At 55.5% G+C, this 24,178-nt stretch overlaps 4 protein-coding genes across 16 annotated transcripts; 3 read left to right on the forward strand and 1 right to left on the reverse strand.

Annotated features, from left to right (window-relative positions):
- Positions 1–4,821: 4,821 nt before the first annotated feature.
- CLIC1 (chloride intracellular channel 1) lies at positions 4,822–11,042 on the forward strand. Its single transcript, XM_066264811.1, has 6 exons — positions 4,822–5,105; positions 7,450–7,559; positions 7,767–7,892; positions 8,043–8,149; positions 9,523–9,704; positions 10,630–11,042. The coding sequence occupies exons 1-6, from the start codon at positions 5,067–5,069 to the stop codon at positions 10,789–10,791; spliced, it is 726 nt and encodes a 241-aa protein (XP_066120908.1). The 5' UTR covers positions 4,822–5,066; the 3' UTR covers positions 10,792–11,042.
- Positions 11,043–11,221: 179 nt separating this feature from the next.
- On the forward strand, positions 11,222–15,841 carry DDAH2 (DDAH family member 2, ADMA-independent). Of its 5 annotated transcripts, none has more exons than XM_066264526.1 (7): positions 11,222–11,586; positions 12,432–12,793; positions 12,928–13,027; positions 13,150–13,223; positions 13,314–13,433; positions 13,942–14,091; positions 14,271–15,841. In XM_066264526.1, exons 2-7 carry the CDS (start codon positions 12,497–12,499, stop codon positions 14,442–14,444), a joined length of 915 nt encoding a protein of 304 aa, XP_066120623.1. In that variant the 5' UTR covers positions 11,222–11,586; positions 12,432–12,496; the 3' UTR covers positions 14,445–15,841. The 5 variants fall into 5 exon arrangements, with proteins under 5 accessions (XP_066120623.1, XP_066120616.1, XP_066120633.1 ...); XM_066264519.1 differs by having other exon boundaries at positions 11,223–11,586; positions 12,435–12,793; XM_066264536.1 differs by lacking the exon at positions 11,222–11,586 and adding an exon at positions 11,623–12,271 and having other exon boundaries at positions 12,435–12,793.
- On the reverse strand, positions 14,887–21,816 carry MPIG6B (megakaryocyte and platelet inhibitory receptor G6b). Of its 9 annotated transcripts, none has more exons than XM_066264617.1 (7): positions 21,525–21,816; positions 18,632–18,718; positions 17,874–18,221; positions 17,619–17,709; positions 17,245–17,285; positions 17,025–17,104; positions 14,887–16,892 (listed from the first exon to the last, which is right to left on the reverse strand). In XM_066264617.1, the coding sequence occupies exons 2-7, from the start codon at positions 18,708–18,710 to the stop codon at positions 16,788–16,790; spliced, it is 744 nt and encodes a 247-aa protein (XP_066120714.1). In that variant the 5' UTR covers positions 18,711–18,718; positions 21,525–21,816; the 3' UTR covers positions 14,887–16,787. The 9 variants fall into 9 exon arrangements, with proteins under 9 accessions (XP_066120714.1, XP_066120680.1, XP_066120660.1 ...); XM_066264583.1 differs by having other exon boundaries at positions 21,386–21,816; XM_066264563.1 differs by having other exon boundaries at positions 21,100–21,816.
- LY6G6C (lymphocyte antigen 6 family member G6C) lies at positions 20,587–23,346 on the forward strand. The gene is made up of 3 exons (XM_066264895.1): positions 20,587–20,742; positions 22,138–22,248; positions 22,683–23,346. Exons 1-3 carry the CDS (start codon positions 20,688–20,690, stop codon positions 22,895–22,897), a joined length of 381 nt encoding a protein of 126 aa, XP_066120992.1. The 5' UTR covers positions 20,587–20,687; the 3' UTR covers positions 22,898–23,346.
- Positions 23,347–24,178: the final 832 nt, after the last annotated feature.

Raw genomic sequence — 24,178 nt, forward strand, 5'->3', positions numbered from 1 at the left:
CCCGACTGGCGGACGATTTGCGGAGTTTTCCCGCCTTTTCTGTCACATGAACCTGGACGCGCGCAAGACCGCGTACCCAACCGCTACCAGTCTGCGGCGGGAGGAGCGCGCTGAGAGGAGGATGGGGGTGCGCGCGCAATCGCCCCACCCCCTCTGACCGCTATTGGTCAGGGAGTCTCGGATCCCGCCGAGAGAGCCAACAGGGCGAGAGGGAGGAGGGGAATCGCAGTCTGAGAAGGCTGGGCACTGATTGGCCGATTCTCATGGGGCGGTGCCAGGACGCTCAAACTTCCCGCCCTCTGCGGTTGCTTAGCACCTAGGCCTCTGGTCCAGGGCTTCTGGTATTGATAAAGACGGGGTGGAGCCTGTGAGAAGGCCGGAAGCGGCCGTGCTTGAGTCCCAGCCCGGAGGACCGTTCTAGGGGCTTTGCCGTGAGGGGTAGGGGGCGGGTGTGGGCGGGGTATCTGGGGAGAAGGCCGATCTTAAAGGGCAAGAGGGTCATTTTTTTTTTGGAGACTGGAGATAAGCAACAGTAATTCAACCTGTGCCAACAACTCTAAGTTAATATTTGTCCCTCTGAGTTAATATTTATAAAGAGCTTAGACTAGTGCCTGGCAAACGTAGTCACAGCTACGTGTTTTAAACACGCAGAAGTAAGTGAGACTCCTATCGCAGCCTTCCTTTGCCAATTTCCTGAGCACAAGGGCACTACAGGCCCTAAAGTATCATTTCAGCCTCCCCAAAGGAAGTGAAGGCGTTGGCATGACACCAAATTCTGGCCAAGAGTAGACCTGATACGAACACCTACACTGCTATTGGGACATAACCCTGGGCGCCTGCGTGCTCTCTCTCTCTCTCTCTCTCTCTCTCTCTCTCTCTCTCTCTCTCACACACACACACACACACACACACACCCTAAGGACGGAGGCTTGCCACTCATTCTTACAGCAACTATTATGATAAGGCGCCAAAGAGCTGTAAAACTTAGCATTAGCAACGCCATTTTAAACAGGAAAAGTCAAGCCTCTTACCCTCTCCTTTCCATGAAGAAAGGAAAAAAGAATGCAGGAGCTTCCTGGCTTACAAGGGCAGCTGGGTGGTGCCTGGGGCCACTTGCCATGCAGAACGAAGAAGACAGAACTTATCTGAAAAACTTAGAAAACAATGTTTATGTACCTCAATCAAGAATTCTTATACTCGGACTCACCCTAAAGTCATGAGAGTAACTTATACCTCTATCTAGACAAAGGGTTCACAAGTCCCTCCTTACCCACTCTAACCAGTACTTGATTTTGTATAAAAGCAAGCTCAGAACTGTATTAGGCCTACAAGACTTGGGATTGTGCTCCATGTAGCTAGCCAACTAAATAAATAAACTTCTCAAAAATTCATCTGGACTTGGTGTCTTTGTAGAACTGACTGGATACATTACAACACTATTTAGTGCCGACTCTGGGCCAGGTGGTGGATTCCACGTAATGAATGTAATCAGGTCTGGGCTCCATGAAGCTAACTTTTGAGTGTGTGTGAGGGTAGGAGAAGCAAGGAGATGGTGAGACAGAAAAATAAACAACTATAGGCTTTCCCTGTTCTGGGAGCTTGCCGGTGCCTCCTGCTCTTCTCGGCAGGCCCGGTCACCTTGCCTTTCTCCTTCTCCTAAAGCTATAACGGACCCCACCAGACTTGCAGCCAGGGAAGCGGTGGGCAGTGGCAGCTCGCCCTGCCACCCTGGTCTCCCTCCTGTTTCCTGCCCCCCTTCCCAGTGGCGTCCCCCCACCCCAATATCTCCAAGGCCCCCTTTTCTCTGACTTTCTTCCTGCACGGCCAATAAATTCTTCCATTACTTGCTGCAAAATAAAATAAACAAATATATGCTTTATTTTTTATTTTATTTTATTGTTTTAGAGAAAAGGAGAGAGAGAGACTGGGGATGGAACCAGCAACCTTGGTGTATCTAGGTGAGCTCTAACCAATTGAGCTATATGGCTAGGGCCAACAAATACATATATACTTTTAAAAAACAGACCCCTTGGCCCTGGCTGGTTAGCTCAGTTGGATAGAGTGTCGTCCTGAAACACCAAGGTTGCAGGTTCAACCCCCAGTCAGGGCACATATGACCAATAAATGCACAACTAAGTGGAACAACAAATGAATGCTTCCCTCTGTCTCTTGCTCTCTCTCCCTCTCTCTGTCTCTCTAAAATCAATCAATAGGCCCTGGCCGGTTGGCTCAGTGGTAGAGCGTCGGCCTGGCGTGCAGGAGTCCCGGGTTCGATTCCCGGCCAGGGCACACAGGAGAAGCGCCCATCTGCTTCTCCACCCCTCCCCCTCTCCTTCCTCTCTGTCTCTCTCTTCCCCTCCCGCAGCTGAGGTTCCATTGGAGCAAAGATGGCCCGGGCGCTGGGGATGGCTCCTTGGCCTCTGCCCCAGGCGCTAGAGTGGCTCTGGTCACGGCAGAGCGATGCCCCGGAGGGGCAGAGCATCGCCCCCTGGTGGGCAGAGCGTCGCCCCCTGGTGGGCGTGCCGGGTGGATCCCGGTCGGGCGCATGCAGGAGTCTGTCTGACTGTCTCTCCCCGTTTCTAGCTTCAGAAAAATACAAAAAAAAAAAAAAAAACTTTAGGAAAGAGGGTGGGGTAACCTGGCTCTGCTAAAACAATGATTGGAAAATCCCCTCCAACCAGAAAGGTGGGGGAGTGAGTTAAGGGCGAGGTTAATGGATACCCTTGGCAAACTGTTGAGCAACTGAGCTATGGAAACCTGGAGGAGGCTGGTGAGGAGTGTCTACGGCGTCTGGGTGGGACACCTTCCAATCTGAGGTGGGAAGAGATTAAGGACTGATTTACCAAGCCCCGGAAGGGGCGGGAATAGAAAGAGAAACCTGCCCAGAAAAGAAACCAGCGGGGGATACTGATAGGAGAAAGGCAGGGGCAAGGAGACGAAATAGGAGGGAAACCTCTGGTGCAGGAGTTGGAGCCTTTCTGGATGGTACCAGGAGAGGGCAGCATCACCTGTCATCTGGGAAATTCAGGCAAAATACCTTGTGGGTAGCAGCCATGCCAGCCAGCCAGTTAATACTGGTGATCCAGGCAGCTCTGGCTATAATAAGCTGTAGGAAATAAAAAAGAAGCAGGGAGAGGCTGCCAAACTCGTTTGAACTCAGACCTAGCTTCACTTGCTGGAGCCTTCGCTAGAGGGACATCTCTGTGGGGCAGGTTCTCTGGTGGACACTGGGAGCTTCTCTGCTGGAGCAGAAGAGGTCCCTGGGAAATAGGGCTGTGTTGACCTCCTTCAGACGGAACTCATCCTCTGCAGATTTTGAGGGAAGAGATTCCCAACCCCCCCCCACACACACACACACACACGGGAATCATTCTACATCTTTATAGGATGTTACAATTCAAGGCAGCAAACACCAAATATATCCATCCCCTCTCTGGGGAGGAAAGGGACAGACCTTCCCCCAGGGAGGAGGAACCCACAGAAGAGGAAGCAAGAGAGGAAACCACTAACTGCTGGTTTCCAGCTGCCAGCCTTGTCACTCTACCCCCAAGTCCCTCCCCTTTTTCAAGTTTCCAGCTGTTTTGCTCCTTTGTCCTTGCATCCTACCAAGTTTTTCTGGCCCTGTAGGTCTCTTGTCAGACAGAGGATGATGAGGAAGAAGGAAAACTGATGGATAAGAGAGTCAAGATGTGAGGCCTAGCCTGACCAGGCGGTGGCGCAGTGGATAGAGTGTTAGACTGGGATGCGGAAGACCCAGGTTCGAGACCCCGAGGTCACCAGCTTGAGCAAGGGGTTACTTGGTCTGCTGAAGGTCAAGGCACATATGAGAAAGCAATCAATGAACAACTAAGGTGTCGCAACGAAAAACTAATGATTGATGCTTCTCATCTCTTTCCATTCCTGCCTGTCTATCCCCCCCCCTCTGCCCCTGAAAAAATAATAATAATAATAATGTGGGGCCTAGAATATATCCAGTTTGGAAGACATATTCTTGGGCTATTTTTCAGGAGACCATAATTTGATACACCTCTAAAATCAAGGTGACTGGGGAGGGCGGCAGCTAGTCTCCCTCTGTCCTTACTTATTTGTGTCTACAAGGACTGCTCTCACTCTAACCCTGCTCTGTCTGATCTTGGCTTTTACCCATGATAGGACACTATTACCCTAGGGTCTCTGGGCCCCAACCACCCCACCCTTTCACCCCATCTCCAAGGCAACCTGTCAGTAAAAGGGGAAGGGTACCGGAAAGCGCCTCGTTGGGGGGACAGAAGTGGCCACGTTGAAGCTGACCAGGCTAGAGAGGGTGAGGGGACCTCCCCCAGGCCCAGGGCTCCTTGGCTCAGCCTCCTGTTCTCTAGTACAGGTCTGGTTGCCTCCCCACCCCCTGCCCGACCTCTCACCACCTCTCCCCCAATCTCAGCCTCCACTTCCAAGCTCTTCTCCTTGACCCTGGTCCTAGCAACCCAGAATTTGGATTGAAAATTAGAAGGAACTTGGAAAAAAGGAATCAATGACCAAGTTTCTGTCCTAAAACTCCCTCTGGGCCCTCCAGGCATTCACCACTTGTTGGTATCAAGTTTCTTGTATGAGGGAAGACTGGGAGGGTCGTCTGGTTAATGAAGCAGGGAAACTGAGGCAGAAGTAAAGTCCTGTGTTCAAGGAGACCGGCCGAGAAACCAGGAGGTCTCCAGGAGTCTCCTACCTCCTCCTCCTTCTCCTCCCAGAGACCTGAGGATCTATCTCCCCTACGGGACCACTCCTTGATCCTCGGGTCCCGCCCCCTCCCGTCCCCTCCCCAGGTCCAGGGCGGGGCTGGTCCGTGAGTCAGCCGCTCCCTGATCCAGCCCAGGAGGAGACCGAGCTACAGGAATCGAGTGTAGTAGGGTCCGCTGGGCTGGTGGGGAGGCCGGGTCCGGAGTGAGCGAGTCTGATCCGGCTCGTGTTGTGCAGAGGGGGACAGCCCAAGTCCTCGGGGAGAGAATCTCCGTCTGTGCGACCCGCCTTCCCTGGCCCGGGCCCCTCCCAGTTCCCCCAGTGACGGCCGCTTCCTGGTCCCCGTCGCAACCATGGCTGAAGAGCAACCGCAGGTCGAATTGTTCGTGAAGGTAAGAAGACCATCTTCCTCTTAGGCCGCCCTCACCTCTCCCCGGCTCCAGCCGCAACTCCCCCAACCCCTTGGGTCCTCACCCCCCACCCACCCCCAGCCGCACGTGCAGTCTTGGGGAGACGGGGGGGGGCTGGTTCAGGAGGGGGTAGGAAATGGAAGTGGGTGGGGATGATGAGAATTCTAGGATCAACCCTGAAAAGTTTGTAAAAGTGCAAGTTTTTAGCAGCCTAAAGGGCCACAAGGTGGAGAAAAGGGAGAAGGCATGGGGGCGGGGACACAAGCAGACAGAAGGGGGGGCCGGGAGACCAGAAGGGTTTGGGAGGGACAGAGGGAAACATGAGGACGTGTGGCCCCCACGAGAATCTCAGAGTGAGGAGTACGGTGGGGGAGACTTGCAGAAGTGTGTGTCCGTATGCGGGGGCGGGGGGTGTCTGTGGGGCAGGTTTCAGGGAGAGGGTGTGGTCGGGAGGCCTGGGGGTGGCTGGCGGTCGATCTGGAAGACTCAGGGGGCTGGAAGGAGACAGGACAGTGGGAGCGGAGTTCAGGACGCAGAGCTGGAGAGGTGATGGGTGGAGGGGCGGTCCGGGGACTCGGGGAAGTGAAAGGGAGGCGAGGAGATAGGAGTTTAGCTGTGGCGACCTGGAGGCTGGGCGAGAGGGGTCCGGAAGAGAGCTGGGTTCCGGCCGTAAGGGTTTGAGGGTTGCAGAAGCAGGAGAGCGAGTCAGCCCGACTCTCCCTTCTCTCTCTGAGTGTGGATGAGGAAAGGTGGTCGGTCCTGCGGCCTGTGGGTGTCGGAACCTCAGGCCACGGCCTTCCCTGTGTCCGCCCGGCCCCCTTCCCCGCTGGGGCTGCACCTCTCCCGTCTCTGGGCCTCATCCCTGTTTTCTTGTTGACCCACCGCGCCCCGCCCCCTCTCCGGCTCCTTTCTCTCCCCTTACCCCTTTTGTTCGTGGTGGTTTTGTGTGTTCCTGCCTGTTTCTCTTTCTCTATGCTCCCCTTCTCGGGCGGCCATTCTCCCCAGCCCGGTGAGGTGCCGGGCCCGCCCCCTTAGGTGTGGTCCCCACCTCTCTCTCACATTGGCCTCAAGGGCTATTTTTACTCCTGGGTGAGTCTGTGCTGCAGATTCTGTGGCCCGGGGTCCTGGGGGAGGAGGATTCTCTGGAGCCCCGGACTCTGAGCTGGGGGACCCCTGCTGGCCCTGAGGGGTGCGGAGAGGGGATGTGGCCTTCCCCGAGGCCCAGTCCTCAGCCTCTCAAGGCCCTGCCCCCACTCCGAGCCAGGAAGGAAGCGGCTGAGGCTGGGGACACGTGACATGAATCACCCTTAGCCTAGGGGGCGGTGTCCCTGGAGGGGTGAGGTCACCACTTGCCAATTAGAGCATAGCCCCCCTCTGCAAGGCTCTGGACATCTCTAAGAGACCCTTGACTCCCCGTCCAGCTGCCCAGAAACAGCCTGGGTACCGAGACCGCAGAACTCTTGGCTTCTCCCTTGTCTTGTCCTCGGGCTCTGTCTGCTCCTTTCAGGAACCCAGGCCTCGAGCCTACAGCTCTGGCCTCACCAAAGACCCTCTCCACGGACTCTTTCATGGGTTGATCTGAGAAGTAAAGGAGCTTTCCAATGTAAAGTACTTAAAATATACTATGTAGAAAAGGATTGTTTGGGCCCTGGCCAGTTGGCTCAGTGGTAGAGCGTCAGCCTGGCGTGCAGGAGTCCCGGGTTCGATTCCCGGCCAGGGCACACAGGAGAAGCGCCCATTTGCTTCTCCACCCCTCCCCCTCTCCTTCCTCTCTGTCTCTCTCTTCCCCTCCCGCAGCCGAGGCTCCATTGGAGCAAAGTTGGCCCGGGCGCTGAGGATGGCTTTATGACCTCTGCCTCAGGCGCTAGAATGGCCCCAGATGGGCAGAGCATCGCCCCCTGGTGGGCATGCCGGTTTTCCCGGTCGGACGCATGCGGGATTCTGTCTGACTGCCTCCCCATTTCCAACTTCAGAAAAATAAAAAATAAAAATAAAAAAAGAAAAGGATTGTTTGTCTTCTCTTTCCAAGACCCCAATCCTTGAACTTCTCCAAAACCCATTTCCTCTGCCTGCCTCTCACCGGTCCTCAGCTCTCTGGGGAGCCAGAAGCCAACCATGGCAGAAAATTTTTCTACTGATCTGCACGAGGTTTGGCCCAGCCCCAAGGTGGAGAAGCCCAGTCTGGGAGGAAGGTTTTCATGGAGAGACTGTGTGTCTGTCATGACTAGGCAGAAAACAGCTGGCTCTGGGAACAGGAAATGCCCAGCATGGCCTGGGGCTAGATGGAGTACACCAGGCCTGACCTGAGGTGGGGGTTGCTTTGCAGGCTGGCAGTGATGGAGCCAAGATTGGGAACTGCCCCTTCTCCCAGAGACTGTTCATGGTGCTCTGGCTCAAGGGAGTCACCTTCAACGTCACCACCGTGGACACCAAGAGGTAGGCGCACGTCTGTTCCTCTCAACACCCCTTGGGCGCACACACGCGTGTGCACCCACTTTCAGCCACCCGACTCTTCAATCTTGAACGTTTTTGCTTTCTGCCCGGAGAGCCCTGCCTTCTCTTCCCACATCTCTCCCATCGCCCCTTTCTGGTTCTCCCCGACCCCCTCTTCCTGTCCTGATGCCTGGCCTCTCTCTCCGACAGGCGGACTGAGACGGTGCAGAAGCTCTGCCCAGGAGGGCAGCTCCCGTTCCTGCTGTATGGCACCGAAGTGCACACAGACACCAACAAGATTGAGGAGTTCCTGGAGGCCGTGCTCTGCCCTCCCAGGTACTGGGGTACTGGGGCAAGGGAGCTGGGAGGCTCTGAGAAAGGGAGACGCTGAAGAAATAAAAAACCCAAAGCTCATGGGGCTGGGACGGGGGAACCGAGGCTTCTCCCCGGAAGGTATCTTACCCTGTTTCTCCCGTCGGCCTTCAGGTACCCCAAGCTGGCAGCTCTGAACCCGGAGTCAAACACCGCTGGCCTGGACATATTTGCCAAATTTTCTGCCTACATCAAGAATTCAAACCCAGCACTCAATGACAGTGAGTCTCGTAGATCAGAGGCCTGGGTCCTAGGAGGAATAGAGAAGGCCCAGGGGCAGGGAGGCATTAGGAAGGAGCACCTGGAAATTCAGATATCGGGGAGACGGAGCAGATGTGGGCAAATCCTATGGTGTTTGTTTTTTTTTTAAGACATTCACGAATCTTTTTTTTTTTTTAAGATTTTATTTATTCATTATAGAGGGGGGGGGGGAGAGAGAAGGGGGGAGGAGCAAGAAGCATCAACTCCCATATGTGCCTTGACCAGGCAAGCCCAGGGTTTTGAACCGGCAACCTCAGCGTTTCCAGGTTGACGCTTTATCCACTGCGCCACCACAGGTCAGGCCGCAAACCCTATGGTTTTTGCTTAACACCCAGAGTTCCTTGCATTCTCATTGGCCGTGATTCTTAAGCATCTCTCCATTTTCCCTGGCCTCTTCTGCCCCACTGGGACATTAGTTGGGTTGGCTGCTGGCCCATCTTCTGGCAGAACAGGGTTGTGCTTAAGAATAGTGTCTCGATCCCTGGCAGATAGCTGGGCTGGTTCGGGCATCCTCCCAAAGTGCAGAGGTTGCCAGTTCGATCCCTGTCAGGGCCCATACAGGAACAGATGTTGTTGTCTCTTTCCTCCTGCTCTCCCTTCCTCTCTCTAAAATTAATAACATAAACGTTAAAAAAAAAAAAGAAAGAAAAAGAAAAAAAGAACGGTGACTCTAGATCCCCACTACCTGAATACAAATCTTCCTAGCTGTGTGACTTTGGGCAATTCATTTAACATCTTTGTAAATCTGTTCCCAGGTCTATAAAATGAGGATAACAATACTTATTTTGTGGGTTGATGTGAGACTTAAGTGAGTTTGTGTATGTAAAGTGCTTAGAATGACACAGAAAGCTAACAACGTTAGGTGTTAATATTTTTTTTATTTTTTTACAGAGACAGAGAGTGAGTCAGAGAGAGGGTAGACAGGGACAGACAGACAGGAACGGAGAGAGATGAGAAGCATCAATCATTAGTTTTTCATTGTGCGTTGCAACACCTTAGTTGTTCATTGATTGCTTTCTCATATGTGCCTTGACACGGGCCTTCAGCAGACCTAGTAACCCCTTGCTGGAGCCAGCGACCTTGGGTTCAAGCTGGTGGGCTTTTGCTCAAACCAGATGAGCCTATGCTCAAGCTAGCGACCTCCTCTGCATCCCAGTCCGATGCTCTATACGCTGCGCCACCGCCTGGTCAGGCTAGGTGTTAATATTTTGAACTGACTTCAGCATTATTACTCACCCTCCCACCCCTACCCCCGCCCCGTGGACCTTCTTGGATTCACCTTCTATGTCACTCACCTGATGTTCTTGCCAATACCCCCTTCCTCTCCTCACAGATCTGGAGAAGGGGCTCCTGAAAGCCCTGAAAGTTTTAGACAATTACTTAACGTCCCCCCTCCCAGAAGAAGTGGATGAGACCAGTGCCGAGGATGAGGGCATCTCTCAGAGGAAGTTTCTGGATGGCAATGAGCTCACTCTGGCAGACTGCAACCTGTTGCCAAAGCTCCACATAGTGCAGGTGGGTGGTCATCGTGGGAGGAGAGGGTGGCTGCTGGGATGGCTTCCTGTGACAACCACCACTCCAAAGGTGATTTCTTTCTTAGGGTGGTTTCGGTAGATTGCTACCAATAGCGGGTGCCACCCTGTTCCTTCTCAGCAGTCATGGTTGGCAAGACCAGTGCTTGAGAAAATGACATTCTGTGATACACGCTGGGGGTGTGTGTGCCAACTGGCTGAGAGTAATACATCCCGGTGTTACCTTGCACAAGAATGCGCTTCCTGTCTCTGTCTCTGCAAGATCCCCGAATTAGAACAGGCTTCTCCTAAATCAAAGCCTTAACTCTTCATAGCTCCAGTTTCCTCTTCTCCTAAAATCAAAGCCTTAACTCTTCATAGCCCCAGTTTCTGCTGCCTCTTGTGGAAGATGAAAACTGTTGGTCCTCATGCTTTTGCTACGGCCTTAAAGCTATGGTTTTAGTTTGTAAAAGCAGGAGCCCGATGTCGGTCTGCCACAGAACTATGTATCGGACGCTGGAAGACAAAGCTGTATTATGATGATTAATCCTTGTCCCCAATGAAACAGAGAGAGAAAAACTGCTGTGGAAATTAAGAGAAAAATCCCATGGCTTGTGAATTACATCCCAGTAAGACCAAGAGGAGAAAAGGAGCACCTTGGAATGAGGCGGTTGGAAAGGGGGGCTGGTTATCAGTCCGTAGAGAGGAAAAGTAAAGACGGTAGAAGACAGTGAAGAGTTAAGAAAGCTGATTGGAGAAGATGGTTCAGAGAGGAGATAAAAATCACAGGAGTGCTTGGATAAGAAGGCTGGATTTTAGCAGGTTGTTGGCCTTGAGATAAGAGAAACACCACAGTGTGGCAGCCCAGTGTGACTTCCCCGAGTGTAATATGTTGGTCCCCCTCTCCTCCTCTCCACCCCCTTCCCCAGGTGGTGTGTAAGAAGTACCGGGGGTTCTCCATCCCTGAGGTGTTCCGGGGAGTGCATCGGTACTTGCGCAATGCCTATGCCCGGGAAGAGTTCGCCTCCACCTGTCCAGACGATGAGGAGATCGAGCTGGCCTACGAGCAAGTGGCCAAGGCCCTCAAATAAGCTCCTCCTGGAGCTCCCTCACCCCACCCCCTCCATTTTTCTACACAAAGTCCCCCCCCCCCAGGTGGTTTCCACTTGGCTGCCCAGTGGACACACTCCAAAATGTTCAGTGGGAAGTGAATTTTGGAGCACTGGTGCAGGACTGCCTGGGGAATGAGGGGAGTGAACAGGGGAACCGGGTGAGATTTTTTTATTGTGGGATGGGCTGGGTAGGACAAGCTATTTCAGTTAATAAAAATACAGAATGAAAATCTGGTATTGCATTTACACAAAGGGGGCTTGAAATGTCGCTAACACGGAACGAAGGGTGGATCAGTGACCTTGTGGAGTTCAGGGTAAGCCAGGAATTTAGAAGAGGGAGGGGCTTGCGGGGATTTTGCCATTTTTACCGCCAGTCTTATCATCGCCCTGTCTTCTGGGTCCATGTCGCATTTGCAGCCCAGCCTTAAGGGGAGGCCATGTCTGGGTGGGCCCGGGCAGAGCTCGCCAGGCGGGGCCAAGTTCAGAGAAGGGGGAAGCAATCCCGGTGGAGTGGGAGCGGCGTAGCTGGGCGGAGTGGGCGTGGCCTCGGGGAGACCCACCCCGTCCCGTTTAGACAATGCCCGGGAGCCGCCAGACCGTCGCGCCCCTGCCCCACCGTAGTACTTGCGCTCGCCTACCCAGGGATTTCTCAAAGCCAAAACTCCAGCCCCCGAGGCTTGAAGACTAGGACTCTTCTCCACCAACTCTGCCCTAAGGGGTGTTGGGACCCCAGCCAAGATCACGGAGCGGCAGGAGTGGGGGTGGCCGCTGTAGGTGAGTCTGAGGTGGGAGGTGCCCCCTGGATCGGGTTGCGGCCGGAGTCTGAGGCCGCACTCTGCCTGCACCGGACAGAGTGCAGGGAGACGACATGTGGGTGCAGAGCGGAACGAGGTGGGCTTTGGGGAAGATAGACCGGCGGGAGAAAAGGGATCGGGTCCCGGAGCCTGGAGTGGCGCCCGCTCCCCGGAACCACGCCCCCCATTTCCCCGCCCCTCTGATTTCGTTTTAGACCTCTCCCAGTCCTCTGGGGCTTGTTCTGGTTTATACTGGGTCGCGCTAGGGCCAGAGTGACCGGTTGGGGTGGAGAGGATGTTGAACTCCTTAAGCTCTAATTCTTCCCTCCTTGCCCCTTTCCCCTTATCTCGTCTGGATCCAAGGCTTCCATCCCCCAGGCCCTTTCTTCCTAGCTGTCTCCTGTCCCATAACCCCTGTGGGTCTCTCGCCGCACTTCGGGTCCACACGGCTTTGAGCAGCTGAGGGTTAAAGGGGCGGGGCCGCTGCATTTTTGGGGAATGAGCGCATCCTAGCGGCTGCCAAGAGAGGCGCCGGGAAGGAACCTCCCGAAGCCCCCGAGCAGAGGCAACAGGTGTTTTGAAGATTAGGGAATCCTGGTCTTGCTCCTCGGACAACCCCCCCCCCCAAAAAAAAAGCAGGCCCGCGAGGGCGCGGGTGGAATGAGGTGGGCACTAGAGGAAGGTCAGCAGGAGGCGGAGAGGAGTGGGAGGGGCGCCCAGAGATAGCTGGAAGACCACCCCAGCGTTCTTAACCACCTACCTACGCCCTTCTCGGCATGTCTCTTTCTGTCTGTATCTTGCCCGTTCTCTCTCTCTCTTTCCAAGCAGGTGAAGTAAAGAGAGGAAAGTAAGAAACCAGCGCAGCCGGAGGAGGCGTCTGTGTGGATGGGATGGGGACGCCGGGCGAGGGGCTGGGCCGCTGCTCCCACGCCCTGATCCGCGGGGTCCCGGAGAGCCTGGCGTCGGGGGAGGGTGCGGGGGCTGGCCTCCCGGCTCTGAACCTGGCTAAAGCACAGAGGGAGCACGGGGTGCTGGGGGGTAAACTGAGGCAGCGATTAGGGCTACAGCTGCTAGAACTGCCTCCTGACGAGTCGCTGCCGCTGGGACCGCTGCTCGGTGACACCGCCGTGATCCAAGGGGACACGGCCCTAATCACGCGGCCCTGGAGTCCGGCCCGCAGGCCGGAGGTGAGCGCCAGGGCAGGGTGGGGGATGAGGAGAGGAGGAGCTGGACGGACACCCGAGGCTTTAGAGAAGAACCCGGGGCGGGGGGTGGGGGGTGGGAATGCCTCAGCCCCGCTTCCTCACCTCTTACCCCTAAGGTGGATGGAGTCCGCAAAGCCCTGCAGGACTTGGGGCTCCGAATTGTGGAGATGGGGGACGAGAACGCGACGCTGGATGGCACTGATGTGCTCTTCACCGGTGAGGCTGGGGTGTGGCCGCCCCTGGGGCTCCGCACCGGGGAAGCGGAGTTTGGGAGACTTGGGCCATCTCAGGCCCTGTTTCCGACTCAGTCCCTTCCGCCCGCCCGGACCCCTCTCCAGGCCGGGAGTTCTTCGTAGGCCTCTCTAAGTGGACCAATCACCGAGGAGCTGAGATCGTGGCGGACACGTTCAGGGTGAGCAGCGGGACCAGCCTTAGGAGGGCGGAGGGAGAGGCTAAGAGCACCCCTCCCTCGGCCCTGAGCCCGTTCCCTTGTGCCCCCCAGGACTTCGCAGTCTCCACTGTGCCCGTCTCGAGCCCCTCCCACCTGCGCAGTTTCTGCGGCATGGGGGGACCCCGCACGGTGGTGGCCGGTAGCAGCGACGCTGCCCAGAAGGCTGTCAGGGTGAGGAGGGGCGGGGCTAGGGCGGGGCGCGGTCCCCCCAAAGGGCGTGGCTTCGGCCCAGAGGCGGGGCTGGGAGGATCTGAAAATCGCTCCAGCCGCTGCCCTCAGGGAGCCGGTCCGTAGTGAAAACACGCGAGAAAGCAAAAGTAAAAGCCGGACTGGGAGCTGGGAGATCAGTAAACAGGGCTGATTTACAGAGTGTGACAAAAATCCCCAAAGGTGGCATTTGAGCTGTGACTTGAAGGATGGATGGGGACGACAGGCAGGGGCTGGAGGAGGGGAGATGGGGCGAAGAGGGATTGCAGGTGGAAAGACCTGCCTGTGAGCTCGAGGCGGAAATAAGCAAAGGTAACTAAGAGCACTTAGAACAGTGCCAGACACACAGGAAGTGCTGTGTTGTTATTATTCTACCCACAGAACTGTCCCCAGCCCTTAGCCATGGTGGGGCAGCCAGGGTCAGTGTGGAGAGTTTCTGAGACTTGAATGCTGCCCCCTTCCTCTCCACCAGGCCATGGCAGTGTTGACGGACCACCCCTATGCCTCCCTGACCCTCCCAGATGATGCAGCCGCTGACTGTCTCTTTCTGCGTCCTGGGTTGCCCGGTGTGCCCCCTTTCCTTCTGCATCGTGGAGGCGGGGACCTGCCCAACAGTCAGGAGGTGAGGGAAGGCGGGAGCTCCGCCACCAGAGAAAGGAGTCTCAGGCCTTCATAGTTGGAGGGAGGGAGGGAGGCTTCTCTTAGAAGCCTGATTGGAACCATGCGGAGCTGGCTACAGGGGAACCTGGCTGTGGTCTCAGGGTCTCACTCCTGTCTCCTCACTCCATGTCCTTCCTGCAGGCACTGCAGAAGCTCTCTGACGTCACCCTCGTGCCTGTGTCCTGCTCAGAACTGGAGAAGGCAGGTGCTGGGCTCAGCTCCCTGTGCCTGGTGCTCAGCACACGTCCCCACGGCGCAGCGCCTGGCCTCGGGGTCCTGGCTAGCCAGGGGTCGGGCAGCATAAGGGAGGGTTAGACAGGGGATGGTGACTAGTTAGAAGTGAGGAGAGGGCCCCAAGATAGGGGGAGAGCTTAGTGTGGGGAAAAGGATCGAGGTCATTAGGTGAGTCTGCTTTCCTAGAACTAATAAAATAGAACTGACCTTTCAGACTGGGCTGTAGCTGGTGTCTTGCTGGGACAGAGGGACAGTGGCAGACTGTGGTTGGGCCTAGTGCTGGGAAGGAGGCCTCTGTCATTCATCAAACCCTCATTAGGCACTTACTGACTCATGGCCCAGCCCTGTGTCATAGGTGCTCAAGCACAGAATGGGTAGGACAGAATTTCTATCGTGGTGAGTGTGTACAGGGCAGAGGAGAGACAGTATGGGTGGATCACTCGCTGAATTTATCTGAGTGTTATGATTCAGAGAGTGGTAGGGTACCAGCCCACTCCTAACTGATAAGAGAAAATGATGCTTGCAGGGATCTTAACTTTTATTCACTCATTACTCAGGCTTAGCAGTGATACAAAAAGGGTCTGTCTCCTGATATACCAGGGAACTCACAATTCTTTTTTTTTTTTTTTTTTTTTTTACAGAGACAGAGAGAGTCAGAGAGAGGGATAGATAGGGACAGACAGTAACGGAGAGAGGTGAGAAGCATCAATCATCAGTTTTTCATTGTGGCACTTTAGTTGTTCATTGATTGCTTTCTCATATGTGCCTTAACCGCGGGCCTTCAGCAGACCGAGTAAGCCCTTGCTCGAGCCAGCGACCTTGGGTCCAAGCTGGTGAGCTTTTGCTTAATCCAGATGAGCCCGTGATCAAGCTGGCGACCTCGGGGTCTCGAACCTGGGTCCTCGGCGCCCCAGTCTGACGCTCTATCCACTGCGCCACCACCTGGTCAGGCAGGAACTCACAATTCTTGAACATTTCTTACAAAGGGACATACAGGTTGTGATGGAACAATTCACAGGAGGCTATTGCTATGAAAGAAATAAGGGAACTCCCAGGGCATCAAAATGTATGCAGGTGGCAAAGAGGGTCAGGAATGGCTTCTGAGAAGGCTACACTTGAGCTGAGTCCTGAGAATAAATAAGAATTAGCCAGGCAGGTAGTGAGGAGGAGGGAAAAAAGTAATCCACGGGGAAGGAATTGCACTGGGCAAAGGCATACAGCATTTGGGGCCCAGGGAGAATTTCTCTAAGGCTGATGACATCTTGTAGGCATGTGATATGACCAAGATAAACCTGAAGAGCATGCCGAGAGCTGTGGCACCTTGTACCCAAGGCCAGAGTCCATGGGCCTAGAGCTGAAGGTTACAAAAAGAAATACTACAGATCTGAAATACAGACTGTCAGAGCAGGATAGAATTTGGGGAGGATCCTTCTGGCTTCAGGGAGGAGAGTGGGAGGATGAGGTGAGGCTATGAGCAACCCAGGGGAAAAAAGAGTACATTCAGGCGCCCCCCCCCCCCTGCACTAGGAGCAAAGAAGGGTGTGGCTTTTACAGTGACATTACAAGAGGTGGCAGGACTTGGTTAATTGTGGGAGTGAGAGGAAGCAGGTCTGCATGACTCAGTTTCTGGCTTGGGCAACAAGGTTGATCAGGAGATAATACAGAGGAGGATTAAGTGAGGAGGCTTGGCAGATGAGAGTGAGTTTTTAGACATGCCGTGTGCAAAATGTGTCCGGCCAGCTAGGCAGGGAGGTCTGAGGGACAGCCTGGCAATCTCATATTTGAGATCTGAGCTGGAGAGAGTTCCCAGGTATCATTTGTCTCTGTGAGGAAGGGTAGCTTTCCGGGAGAGGAAGAAGGCAGATGAAGAAAGGGACACATCTAGAACTGTGGGGTGCCATGGGGGTAGGGAGAAAGGAAGATGAGTCCGGAAGGAAGACATCAGCGTTAAAGAAAAGCAGCTTAAAGAAAGGAGTAATTGAAGGCCAAGCCAGGTGAATGCTAAAAATGGCTGGGTGTGGCCATTAGGACATCACTGGCAATCTCATGGGAGTGGCCCGAAAGCGATGGAGGAGACAGGTGTGGGCCCCAGGTTCAAGGAGCTTGTCTGGAAGGGAGGGAAGAGATGGGACCACTCTGTAGGGGTGGCCGTGTCTTAAGATGGGGAGACAGGCCCAGGTGAGGTTTAGAGAGGACAGCAGTGGTGAAGGAGACCGGAATGTTGTAGGAGAGGGCGTAGCTAGCTAACGGAGCAGGGTCAGTGGCAGAGAAAGCCCGGAAGCCAGGTCTCCCCACTCCCCAACTCCTGACTGCTGATTTCTATCCCATGGTGCCTTTCACCTCCAGGGAGAGGCAGGGAGGGACTGAGCAGTTACGGAGAGCCGGGAGGCCCAAGCTTGTGGTGCTGGGAGTAAGGGCTTTCCTTCAAACTACAACCGCGTAGATGGTGGAGGAATCAGCGGGGACCAACGGGGACACGCGGCAGGACCTTCTGAGGGCCATGTGATCCAGGTCGGCGTAGAGCAGGATCTGCAAGGTGGAGAGGAAGGCAGCACTGACTCAGAAGTGGGACTCCAGAGCCATCCAGGCCTCTGTTCTCTCCTGGTCCACTTTTTTTTTAGGGCTTCTGGCCAGTCCCCTTTCCCATCCCCAGGTCCTTACCGGCTCCGGGTCCCGGTCCCCGGCAGTCTTGGGCTCCTCCTCCCTGACTGGCCTCGGAGGCTCGGCTTTCACTAGTGGAGCTACGTGAGGGGGACAGAGCTGAAGGATTGAGATAAAGTGACCACCTGGTCTGCTCCCGGCAAGAGCTCAGACTCAGGAGGAATTGAGGGGTGGGGAGTGTGCGGATAGGAGAAGGGGAATGGGGCGGAGTTAGGCTCACCGAATCTGGGGCGTGGATCAAGCAGGTGCGGGCGCGAGCGCCTGTAAGGGATGTGCAATAGTCTTTGAGAACCACCAGTCTCGTCTGGCTTGTGCTTGTCCTCGGCTACGGGCCAAACACAACCGTACAACCTGCAGGGTCTGGCCGATAAAACAGCGTAGGCTCCAATCCCACAGGTCTGCCCACGCTCTGATCCCGCCTATAGTAGCTTCGCTTCCCAAGACAGGGCTCCACTCACCACCAGCCTGCAGCCCTGCCCGCAAGTTCTGACCTCCGCAATTCTCCAAACCACACCCCAGGGCCCCAGACCGAGCTTCCGTCTGTGAACACCCTGCTCCGGCCCGTCCCCCTCCAGCCGCGCCTCTCCAGCTCACCGGCGCTGCCAGCAGACCACGCCCAGTACTCCGAGTCCTAGCAGCAGCCCCGCGCCCAGCAACGGGATCAGGAGCTGGGGATACACTGACCCTGGGGGAACGGAGAAAGGGGGTAGTGAATACCGAGGTCAGGGGTGCAAGGACAGACAGACAGCTCTCCTGCTCCGGAATCCCCAGTCAAGCCCCCCACCCCACCCCCAGTTTGGGATAGGTGTCGGGATTAAGCCCCCCCTGGGCGCGAAGGCTTCGACCTACCCTGGCTAGGCCCCGGGGCCTTGCAATCGGCCCCGTCGCCCAGCACTTGAAGCATCGTACGGCTCTCGTCCTCGTGGCGGCCCCTGCAGATAAAGGTGCCCGAGTCCCCCGCGCTCAGGAGCAGCTCAAGCCGCCGGATGCCAGGGTCCAGAGCGCGTAGGCGGCCAGCGAAGGGCTGCGCAGGAGACACTGTGGGGGTCCCGCTGGAGGAGGCCCACAGGATCGGGCGGCGTCCTTTGGACAGGCCCTTGCAGGCTGGGAAGCTAGGCGCCCAGGCCCAACGGATGGGGTGCGAGACCCCTGCGCAGGAGAGATTCACCCGGTCCCCTGGGTGGCCGTCCAGGGAAACTAGGGGAGACCCGGAGGTGGTTAGGGCAAGTCCACAGACAAGACTACTCACTCCCTCCGGACTCCTCCGTCTCCCCTCCCCTCCTCTCTGCCATCCCATCATCCTGGATCTTCTCACACGCACCCCACTCCCCCGCGGCCCCTGCCCCGTTCAGTCGTTCCTCTGTCACCCCCAACTTTCCCAAGGATGGCTTACCGGGGGGGTCCCCCTGGGCCCTGCACAGCAGCAGCAGTAAGAGCTGCAGGACCAGGGCCATGGCTGGGATGTGGTGGGGAGGGGAGGCGAGTGAATCAGCGGAGGAGACCGGAGGGAAACTGCGGGGTGTGTGTGGGGGTCTGGGGGCTCCGATAAGCGGGGCGGGGCCGCCAGCTGCCCGGAAGCTCACAGCCCTCAAACAGGGCTGACTTACAATTCGTATTCCGTTCACACAAGCATTTTCGCATCATGTGTTCTGGACCCGGGCTGAGTTCAAATACCGACTTCGCCATTCCACCATCTGTGAGGTGTGATCAAGGCGTTTATTTCTCTGGGCCTGTTTGCTCATCTGTTAAAAGCACCTACGTTGGCCTGACCAAGCGGTGGCGCAGTGGATAGAGCGTTGGACTGGGATGCGAAAGGACCCAGGTTCGAGACCCCGAGGTCGCCAGCTTGAGCGCGGGCTCATCTGGTTTGAGCAAAGCTCACCAGCTTGGACCCAAGGTCCCTGACTCCAGCAGGGGGTTACTCGGTCTGCTGAAGGTCCGCGGTCAAGGCACATATGAGAAAGCAATCAGTGAACAACTAAGGTGTTGCAACGCGCAATGAAAAACTAATGATTGATGCTTCTCATCTCTCTCCGTTCCTGTCTGTCTGTCCCTGTCTATCCCTCTCTCTGACTCACTCTTTGTCTCTGTAAAAAAAAAAAAAAAAAAAAGGCACCTACGTTGTAGAGCAGGGGTCCCCAAACTACGGCCCTCGGGCCACATGCGGCCCCCTGAGGCCATTTATCAGGCCCCCCGCCGCACTTCACTTCCGGAAGGGGCACTTCTTTCATTGGTGGTCAGTGAGAGGAGCATAGTTCCCACTGAAATACTGGTCAGTTTGTTGATTTAAATTTACTTGTTCTTTATTTTAAATATTGTATTTGTTCCCGTTTTGTTTTTTTTTACTTTAAAATAAGATATGTGCAGTGTGCACAGGGATTTGTTCATAGTTTTTTTTTTTAATTTAATTTAATTTTTATTTTTTATTTTTTTAAAGACTTTATTTATTCATTATAGAGAGGGGAGAGAGAAAGAGGGAAGGGGGGAGGAGCAGGAAGCATCAACTCCCATATGTGCCTTGACCAGGCAAGCCCAGGGTTTTGAACCGGCAACCTCAGTGTTTCCAGGTTGACGCTTTATCCACTGCGCCACCACAGGTCAGGCCATAGTTTTTCTTATAGTCCAGCCCTCCAATGGTCTGAGGGACAGTGAACTGGCCCCCTGTGTAAAAAGTTTGGGAACCCCTGTTGTAGAGAAATGTGAGAACGGAAGACAAACACCGAAAAACGCCTAGAGCAACGGCTGAGCCACAGGGACACGAAGTACCTGCTATGATAATTACTATTTCTACTGTTATTGTAGCTTCTACCTCATCTCTCTCTGCTCACACTGTCCCCCTCTGCCACAGCTCCTCCAGAACAGGCAGGTTCTGACCGGGGAGGTGCTTTGGAGCAGGTGCACGTGCCCCAGGCTCGGGACTGGACTGGCCCTCACCCGGCTGGTGCAACCAGAGGCTAAGCCAAGCCCTGGGGAGCCAGGGCAGGATCCTGGGAACCTTTGGGGAGCCTGAGGCAGCAGCCCCTCCTAGTGGGCAGCCCTGGCCCATGCCTCTGCTGCAGTGACATCACAGAAACACTTGGTGATATCAAACCTTACTCCCTAATCCTGTGGATGAGCAGGGGTTGGGAAGACCAAAGGGGGGGGGGGCTGAACCGAGATGAATTTGGCTCTCCTTCCATCCAAAATCTCTTCCTACACGTTCTACCAGTGTCCCCCAGGGACCCAAAATGGGCAGTCACCTTGGGCCACACCCATTGTCCATATCGCAGAGGCTACCACCCTGGCCCCTGTACCACCGCAGCGGCCTTTGGTGAGGCTTCTTCAGAAGACTGGGCAGGCAGGGCTGTCTGGGCCAGGAGGGGTATATGATTCTGAAACCCAGAACCCGAATGGCCCACCTGGGCTCCCGTCCTTCCTGCCGCGCCTCTCCCGCCTGCTTCTCCATCCCCACTCCCCCATCCAGGCCAGTCTAGCCCCTCCCCAATCCCCATCTTTTCCTCAGTCAGCCTTGCATAAATGGGGAAGGAGGGGCCACCAGAGGCAGGGAAGGGAGGGACTGTTGGGATTATAAATTCCAAAAAGGCCACTCAACTCCCAGAGCTGGGTCCTGGGAAGTCGACTCTGTCAGCTGCTGCCATCCCTCCCTTTCTCCAGATCCTCACCATGAAAGGCCTTTTGCTGCTCACCTGGTCTTCTTTGCTCTGCTGCTGGGTCTCAGGTGAGCTCCTGGGGCCCCAAGGACCTGGTTCACCTGGTCAGGACTTTTGTACCCTGTCCCACCCATGGCACTATACAGAACCTGCCACTCAGGGTTCCAAGCGTCCCTGACCCCCATTGGCTGATTTCTCCTGGTCTTCCAGAACCAAGCCTCCCTGTGACAGGGTCCTTGCCCCATTTCTCAAGGACCACATCTGCATCTTTCAAACTCCTCCCCACCTCCAAGACCCACTCTCTATCTAGCCAGGGTGCCAGGTCCCCTGTTCCCCACTGCAAGGTGCCCTCTTCTTGGAAACCCTGATGTCCAGTTCCCCTGCCAGCCCCACTGCCACACAAAACTCTCCAGAGTCAAGCTCACCTGCTTTCTCCTCTGTTCACCTGCCCTCAGCAGGGTGTCCTCCCAGAAACCTAGGCGTCCAGCCTGGACCTTCTTTTGTACCCTACCTGGTCATCTACTCTATCAGGGACTTCTTCCTGCTCAGTCCTTCAAGCAGTAGCCTTTTCTATTTTCCCCTTGCTCCTCCTTGGGGCACATGGCCCCAAGAACACAAGCTTTCTGGAGGGTGCCAGGACCTCTTAGAACACCCTGGGGAACCAGGAAGATTTACCTGGCCTGCTAGGGAGGGAATACCAGGGCTGCTCACCCCCAGGGTGAGGTGTCTTTCACTAAAGGGCAGTCACAGTCTTCTTCACCCTTGGATCGAATCCCTCCTTCACCAAACCTTCCATGCTCAGATCTTCAACGAGCCGAGGCAGGAATTTCGGGGGTGCCATGTGCTGTACCTAGGCGGAATCTGATGATTTGTCTCCTGGATAGTATTCTTTTCAACCAGAGAGCTCCGGGGGAGAGAGGACTCAACCCTGGTCTGGTTCCTCTGCCCACACTCTTGGCGGGCCCAGCAGGTGAAGAGTAAATTGCTAAAGTTGGCTATAGGGTGGCTTTCTTGCCAGCCTCAAGCTCTAAGCCATACCTGCATGTTTTTATATCCTCCTCGGTTTTTACTTTTAATATTTCTTCCTGCTTCAAGTCTCGGCTTGTCACCTCTTCTAAATTCTTTCATCTTCTCCCCCACCTCCCCCACCCTATGGAATCATCACTTTCCCTCCGTCACCAGCATCATGCATCATGTTGTATTGTTGGTGGTGGCCCTGCCCCTCCTGACTCACCCCCACATGGAGCGGTGTGGAGGAAGGTATTTGGGTGTGGGCCGTTCCCAGAGGCACAGTGCACCCTCAACCCACCTCCACTTTCTCTCTTTCGCTCACCTGCTCCATCCCTGTCAGACCAAACAGGTCAGAGCACCTACCCCCATCAGCTGGGCTTCACCCTATCCCTGGGCCTGGCTCCGCCCTAGGTGAGTCAGACACCCCATCACCTCGGCTTGTGTCTTCCCAGCTGACATTCGCTGTCACTCCTGCTACAAGGTCCCCGTGCTGGGCTGCGTGGACCGGCAGTCCTGCCGCCTGGAACCGGGACAGAAATGCCTGACAACAAATGTGTACCTTGGTAACACCCCCCCCTTCTTTAGTGGGAACAGGGGGCCGCTAGGGCTAAGGCTGAGATGGAACCGAGAATGACAGCAGTGAGGACATTTGGCCAAAAAATTATGACGGGCCAGACCCCATTTGTGGATTGTTTCAATTCATGTTCATGACCACCCTATAATGTGGCCGTTAGTATTCTTCTGAGGAAACAGGCTTAGAAAGAAAAAAACAGTAACAAGTCCAAAGCCTCATGGCCTGGCAAGTGATAGGACCAGGGTTGGGGGTGGGGTCTGGAAGTGCAGGAGGGAGGTCAGACTGAGCAGAGGTTCAGAAGGGGAAAGCCTGGGCAGGGCTGGGAAGGAAGGACCCGGGATGGGTGCATGGCAGAGGGAGGTAGTCACAGGTATCCTGGGCGCCCATCCCGGCTGACACACCCCTGCCCACTCCTGCCCCCAGGCAAGATGTGGGTTTTCTCCAACTTGCGCTGTGGTACACCGGAAGAGCCCTGTAGGGAAGCCTTCAACGAAACCAACCGTAAGCTGGGCCTGACCTATAATACCACCTGCTGCACCAAGGACAACTGCAACAGCCCGGCCCCGCGGCCCACGCCGGCCCTGGGCCTGGTCCTCTTGGCCTCCTCGGCGGGCCTTGGCCTCTGGCTGCTGCACTGACACTCACTCTCCGGCTGCCCCTGCTCCCCACCCTTAGCCTGAGCCTCTCTCCCCAGGTCCCCAGGTCCCCTGGCTTCCCACAGGGATCTCTCCCTAGCTCCCTTTGCTGGGGAAAACATTTCTCCGACCCTCCACGGTCCTTTAATTAGATGGTGGTCTCTGTGTCCATCATTCACCCCCACACCCTCCGTCCCCCTCCCGTGTCCCTCTCGACCACTCCAGAGCCTCCACTGGGCCCAAACGTTGTTTCCTGCACTCTCCCATACCCTGCTTACGAGAGCGAGCGACTGGGACCTGCAATGGGGCTTCCGTCCTGTCCCCAGTGAAGGCTCTGAGGAGAGACCTGAAGACCTCGCTGTATGGGTCTGATACCCTGCACCCTGCCTGCCCGGACTACGCCTCCCCCTGTTCCCCCTTCCCATTTTGATGAATAAATATCCATCCTATAAGTGATGTGTTTATTATCGGAAGGCCTAGTGTCAGAGGGGCCCCCTCCCCGAAAACAGCACCTTCGCCACCCACCCTTTACCCAAGAACCCTTCAGGGAGTTTCCCCAGAAGGCTGAGCTGGGACAAACGGAGAAACAGGTTTTTCTGGCCTCTGTCCTCCCTTCTAGTATCTGAGCATGGCACACAGGTCCCAGTGTTTGAAGAAACAATTCTTATCTCAAATTTAGGCCACACCCCTAAAGTCCTGCCAAGCAAGAGGTGCAGCCTGGCCTGAGTGCTCCCCTGAAAAGGGTAGGAGAGCCGCCTGCAGAAGAGACCCGGGACCCGGGACCCGGTTACTAAGGGGGCACTGAGTGACCCGCCTATCACAGGGTTACAGTTTATCTCCTTTCTCAATTCAGAAGCGTCCTATTGGGAGCCACTTTGCAAATGCCGGAAAGGAGAACCAGCCCAGACAACCAGGCTCATTGATTCCCTGAGAACCCCACCCAGCCCAGGCCCTTTTTCTGGGTGAGCCCCATTGCTAGGGAGGGTTCCCTCTAGCAACAAGGTCTAGGAGTAACACAGGGCCGATTCTCCATTGTCTTTGGGGTTGGGTCGGTAAGGGGTGCGTCATTATAAATTAAGCCCATTGATGCTTAGTAACCCCAAACTAGAGCCTGAATGCCCCCCATATGACCCCTGCAGCCCTCCCATCAACAAAAGAGAGGTGGAATTTCCCAGTCAGCTCTGCAGCAGCAGGCAAGAAGGTTCCAATGGCTCCCAGAGGAGTGCGTGTCACCTCAGAGCTCCTTCAACCCCTTGCTCCCTTCCTGGGCTCTATTCCCACACC

This window comes from Saccopteryx bilineata, chromosome 1 (genome assembly GCF_036850765.1).
Source record: "Saccopteryx bilineata isolate mSacBil1 chromosome 1, mSacBil1_pri_phased_curated, whole genome shotgun sequence".
In the NCBI taxonomy this organism is placed as follows: domain Eukaryota; kingdom Metazoa; phylum Chordata; class Mammalia; order Chiroptera; family Emballonuridae; genus Saccopteryx; species Saccopteryx bilineata.